Genomic DNA, 5,718 nt, shown 5'->3' on the forward strand with positions numbered 1-5,718 from the left:
TCGAATGTGTTGAAGTGCTCCCAAACTGCTGAGGCGCGCTTACATTTCTTCTTAGAAATTGCAACACTTGCACTAGCATTACCGCTTACCTCTCTTCCACGCCCACCAATGTCACCACCATTACGTCCACGACCTCTAGTACGTCCACCAGGGCTCGGATTTACAGTTTTCTCAGCAACTCTTTCTGTAGTTTGTGATTCCTGCGTTTGAAAAACATTAGGAAATTGTCCTTCTTCGATGTTGAATTGGGCATCAATGGGAATATCACCACTATAACCAGAAGAAGCCATTATGAAAAATAAGAGAGATTGAGAGCGCTTTGAGAGAGATTAAGAGAGATCGAGAGAGATTTAAGCGAGATTAAAAGAGATTTGAGAGAGATTAAGAGAGATTTGAGAGAAATTGAGAGAGAATGAAAGTTTTTTTGTGAGGAAAATGGATGGGGGAGGGGGGGTATTTATAGGAAATTTTTTGGCTTGAAAAAAAAATTTGTTCTCCAAAAAATTCGGCTCCAACGGCCAAGTGGAATTCGGGCATTCGGGTCGGGTTTGGGCAACAATAAAAAAATATAGCCGTTGGGGTTTGAATTTTCGGGCAAAATTCAGGCGGCGAATGGCACCTGCCCGCCGTGCCCAAAAATTTTTGGGCATCGAGCATGCCCACCGCCCAAAGTTTCACCACTACGTGTTTGTTGTCCCACGAAAAGTGAATGAAGATGTAAAATGATTTATATACATGACTTAAGACTTAATGGATTAATTTTTTGGGTCAAGTTAGGCTCTTGAAGTGTGTTATATCAATTTTACATGTGGTGTATTTCTAACAACTGATATCAGAGTTGATGATTCGCTCAGATTAAACGATCATATTCAGTTACAATTGTAAGTGCAGATAATGGAGCATTTGGTGGACTCGTATGGTTTCGGCTTTATTTTCTATGTTCGAATTGGCTTCCGTTGAGAGGGTGATGTTTAGATGTGTCGGTTACTTGAAACTTTAGTTCGAGAGGGAGCTCGGTGAACACATACATGAGGAAGAGATTGTTAAAAAAAGTACATGTGTATATTGTCCCACATGAAAATAGGTAAAAATGTGAAATGATTTATATACATAGAATAATTTAAGACTTAATAGATTAACTTTTTAGGTCAAATTAGACTCTTATAGTGTGTTAGGTCAGTTTTACATGTGAGGTCTCCCTAACACGCACTTGATGGGTTGTTCCCGAGCTAAGTGCGGGAGATTCCGAAGCCGTTGAAGGTGTTGTCGGCGGTAGAGGTGTGCAAGCGGCGGAGGGAAATGGCTAGAATGTTGTGGCATGCAGTAGAAGGCGATTGAGGTCGTGGAAGGAACCCAAAATTTTTTGGGTTTTCCAATCTTTTTTATTGATTCAAAATTTAATTCAATTTTTTCTTTTAAATATATTTCAAAGTCAATTTAAAAGTAGGATTTATATTCAATGGATCATAAAAATGGTTGGTCTTTTTTTAAGATTTCGTTTTTTCACATATGGGTTTTTGAGTTTTTTCATATTTTTTTTCTAGATCTGTAATTGTTTTTTTAATATAATTTTAATTTTTTTTTTCAAATAAAATGACCACTAAATGCCCTTAAGACTAGCACATAGGACATTCCGTTTAAAAATTTAACGCCGTCTTTAATTGGACCATAATTGTAAAGAATTTAAAACGTTAAGAGTCGATTGTCAAAAAAAAAATTAAAGACTAATTTGTGAATCGCGAAAAGCTGAGGGGTACCATGCAAAAAAGTAAAAAAAAAAAAAAATGAAAATTTAAAAACGACGTATTCTTTTTGAAACGATAGGTAAAAAATAAATAAAATTTTGAAACGACAACCTCCAACTTCGAAAAGAAAAAACCTCAACAACAATATTATGAAATTAAATACTATAATCACCTAAAAGAACAAGACCAACAGTTTAAAATGACAACAATTTATAATTTAAAAAAAAAACGAAGACCACATTGAAGACCACAATCAACTTTCAAAATGAGGAAAACAGACCTGAAAACGACAGCAACTTTTAAACGACATATACATTATTAAGGGGAAAAACATCGTTAAAGAAACGACGATTTGGTGAATTGCAAACTCAAAGCATTCTAAACATGTAAGACAACAATCAGTAGAACCTTAAAACAACAACTACTTTTACACGACATGTAGATAATAAAAACAAAAAAATAAAATAAAACATCGTTAAAGAAACGACAATTTGGTGAATCGCAAACTCAGCATTTACAGATTTTAACTTAGGAACACTCCATACTTTATATGCATGATCAGCCTTTATATATGCATAATAATCTATTTAAGTGACCCCAGATTTTTCTTTTTCTATATCTTTTTTCTCCTTGCGCTAGTGAAATGTCACCTGATTTTAAACCTTTGACGTCCTTGTGAATAAACACACTAGCTAGTGTACTCGAATAGCTGTAACTATATGAAATTTAAGTATGTTTTTTCACCATAGTACATACCATTCTAGTTTAAAAAAGAAGGGAAAAAAACATAAGAAGAAAAGAGGGAAATCTAAATTAATACAAATGAGTACAGAGAAATGATCAAGTCTGCTGAAGATCAGAGAGCTCCAAATCGCCTTCCGCATTCCACACTTTGGTCCAGTATCTTCTTAACATCGTATTTGTACTCAAACCCCAACTTCATCAGCTTCGTGAAATCATATGTAGTTCCTCTCTCTGGCCCTTCTAAGAATCTGTAATGATTAATTAACCATATATTCACACGTTTCTAGCAAAAAAAACAAAAAAAAACCATATATTCACATGTATATAAACATGCATGGATTTCATGCATGTAATACATGTGCAAGTTTCAAGGGAGTTGACAGTAAACATATCATATTTATGATCCCTATTCGAATTTAGAAATGAAGTTAAAATTTAACTTGAGTTGGGTCAAAACTTAAATAAATAAATAAATAAATAAAACGTTAAAAGGGTAATTCATTGTTATTAAAAGAAAAGGTTAGAGAAAATTTTTGAACTTACCGTATAGTTCTGAGCTTTTACTCTTGATTAATACTTTTTAATTAATATAGTTCTTTGGCTAAAAAGATATTAATTAAGAATAATGGGTAAAAATCTAAACTCATGTACTCTAAGAGGTATTTGTCTCTTTTTCCCTTAGAGTTATGAAAATTTGAAACCTCACCATCCAAGTTGTGTATAAATTAGATTCTCAAAAGTTATATATATATTTTTTTCGTTGCTCTATGAAGGTAATTTGGCATTAAACATAAGAGAATTTTAGTAGGGTACAAAATATACCTTACTAACATTATGCAATTTCAGATTGTTAGATTTTAACTATGTTTCCACCAAATTTATAATTTTTTTAAAAAAAAATTCTAATATGATTCTCATGTGCTCTAAAAATTCAAAATTGTGTTGTTTTAATAGGATTCTTTTTTAAACCTTAACACACAATTCTAATTCCTACCTAAAAAGTATTGAGGCAAAAATGAGTAAGATAACATCTTCCCTAAAAATGAAAATGAGACAAGAAATAAAGTGAGTAGATCATATTCACATCTTACCCTTTTGCAATCTTGTACTCAGGGAAATTATCTTGGAAGTGAAGTCCAATTCCTTTTACAGTAGGGTTGGCAACTGCACAGAAGAACCTGCCTTTCATTGATGGTCTTTCCATGCAGAAGATATGGACCCTACAAACATCTTCAATGTGCACAAGAGGAATTGAACCAGTAATTTCTTGCAAAAATTCAAATGCTTTATACAAATCTGAATTCCCAATTAGTTGTGAGCAAATCACTTCCAATGTCAAGGACAAGTACGGAAGAAGAGTGTCTCCTCCCACCCCACCGCAAGGAAGTGTAACCACTTCTAGTTTACTGTTTTCTATTTCATTGTACTTCAACACTGCTTTCTCAGCTAACGTCTTTGATCTAGTATATGCCTAATAACACATAATTGCAAATAGAAAAAAGAGGAAGAAAAAAGTGTCAAATACAAAAAACATTAATAATTCTAGGATTTCTATATTAAGTTTCACCATCAAATTATACCACAATCAAACATTATGCAAATCTGATGAGGTAAGAGATATTCACTACTATTAAGATATATTTTTTGTACTCAACCACTAAATAGTTTCCTAATTAAATTTTAGGAAATTATTCATATGCTAATTATTATGTTCATTTTGCATCAAATTGTTCAAATTTATATGATATTTTTTTTAATGAAGAAAAGTCTGGAGAGGGGCGACAAGCTTTACTGAACCCCCTTTCTAGACGTGGCAGGACTGTTCACTGAAGTTCTTATAGGTTGATCTTATTCTTAAGATGAGAAGCGTATTCACCTCAACACTACCGAATATGTTAATTAGTTTTTAAGCATACTAATTTTCACTAAATTAGTCAAATTTATATATATATATATTTTTTTTCATGAGAAAAAGTTAAGGAGCAACAAGAAGTATTAACGTAACCCTCTTGAGTAATATTAAAATGGCTCTCAAACGTTGATAAAAATGTTCGTTAAAAGTACAAGTGGCCTTAACGGCCTTAACGAGGAGTAAGTCACCCCAATTTTTAATGTGCTAAATGATAAGGATACGTGAGGATATATAGTATTGATCCTTGATATGATTGGACTTATCTTATAAAAATTTAAATCTAAAATTAAAATAATTACCAAAGTAGAATCAGTGCCACAAGTAAAGGGGTGGTCAAGAGGAGTCCAACAAGACTCATCAACGCAGGACCACAGTCCATTTCCGCCTTCGATCAGCTGCGACGACGCCATGATACTTGCGGTGTAGATCAGCCGCTTGACGGTCTGTGATCGAATGCACGATTCAGCAATAACCCCCACCCCAGCAACAGCAGCTTCAGTGGTGTCTTTGTACTGCATGTATATGCACACAAATAATGATTATAAAAAATTATATAGATGTATATCTATGTATCTATATATTTGTACTAATGTTAAAGAGATTAAAGAGAGCGACCTGATTGCTCTGAGTGTTGTGTTGCATTGGGGTGGCAACATGTAAGACAAATTCACACCCTTTAATTGCAGGCTCAAATTCTATAGGATTGTAAATATCTGCTTCGAACAGAACAAGTTTGCTTTCTGCGTTTGGGAGAGACTTCAAAAGGCCTACTTTTGATGCATCTCCTGTAAAACCAGACTTTTTGCAATACCTTAGGGACCATATAATTAATCGCTATATACATATACATATATATATACATATATATATATAGAGAGAGAGAGAGAGAGAGAGAGGGAGAGAGAGATGTAGATCACCTAAGTTCCTGAGAGTTGCATGGACAGTGTAACCATTCTCAAGGAGCATTTTGACGAGCCAAGAACCAATGTAGCCGGAACCCCCAGTAACACAAACTCTGCCCTTTTGATTTGTCATCTCCATAAATGATTTTCTTTTGCAGACTTCAATTAATTCGAAGCTAGCAAAATCCTTCCTTTTCTTGTTATTTCTATATATACATAGAGCTCGGCGATGTACCTCCCCTCACTCAAATTTTTTAATTTCTGCGTTATTGTCCAAAAAATATAATTGACGTTCGCTCGCAATTATTTTTTTTCTTCCATCCGTTTTTTTTTTTTTTTTTTTGGTCTTCTTTTTTAAGAACATAAGAGCCAAATATCCTAGATAAGTAGTTCTTTTCTTAGTTTCTTCATAAGA

General features: G+C 33.6%; 1 protein-coding gene across 1 annotated transcript; it reads right to left on the minus strand.

Moving 5' to 3' along the window:
• Window positions 1–2,421: 2,421 nt before the first annotated feature.
• LOC21395286 (anthocyanidin reductase ((2S)-flavan-3-ol-forming)) lies at window positions 2,422–5,718 on the minus strand. The gene is made up of 5 exons (XM_010106669.2): window positions 5,319–5,718; window positions 5,017–5,186; window positions 4,701–4,913; window positions 3,581–3,960; window positions 2,422–2,737 (listed from the first exon to the last, which is right to left on the minus strand). The coding sequence occupies exons 1-5, from the start codon at window positions 5,440–5,442 to the stop codon at window positions 2,602–2,604; spliced, it is 1,023 nt and encodes a 340-aa protein (XP_010104971.1). The 5' UTR covers window positions 5,443–5,718; the 3' UTR covers window positions 2,422–2,601.

This window comes from Morus notabilis, unplaced genomic scaffold (assembly GCF_000414095.1).
Source record: "Morus notabilis unplaced genomic scaffold, ASM41409v2 Scaffold118, whole genome shotgun sequence".
Taxonomy (NCBI): domain Eukaryota; kingdom Viridiplantae; phylum Streptophyta; class Magnoliopsida; order Rosales; family Moraceae; genus Morus; species Morus notabilis.

What these genes read in the sequence shown, in the direction of transcription:
- LOC21395286 (XM_010106669.2), bottom strand. Translation starts at nt 5,442, where the DNA reads ATGGAGATGACAAATCAAAAGGGCAGAGTTTGTGTTACTGGGGGTTCC. An exon ending in ACAACACTCAGAGCAATCAG is followed by an intron (nt 4,914 to 5,016) that starts GTCGCTCTCTTT and finishes ATATACATGCAG; the next exon opens with TACAAAGACACCACTGAAGC. An exon ending in GTGGCACTGATTCTACTTTG is followed by an intron (nt 3,961 to 4,700) that starts GTAATTATTTTA and finishes ATGTGTTATTAG; the next exon opens with GCATATACTAGATCAAAGAC.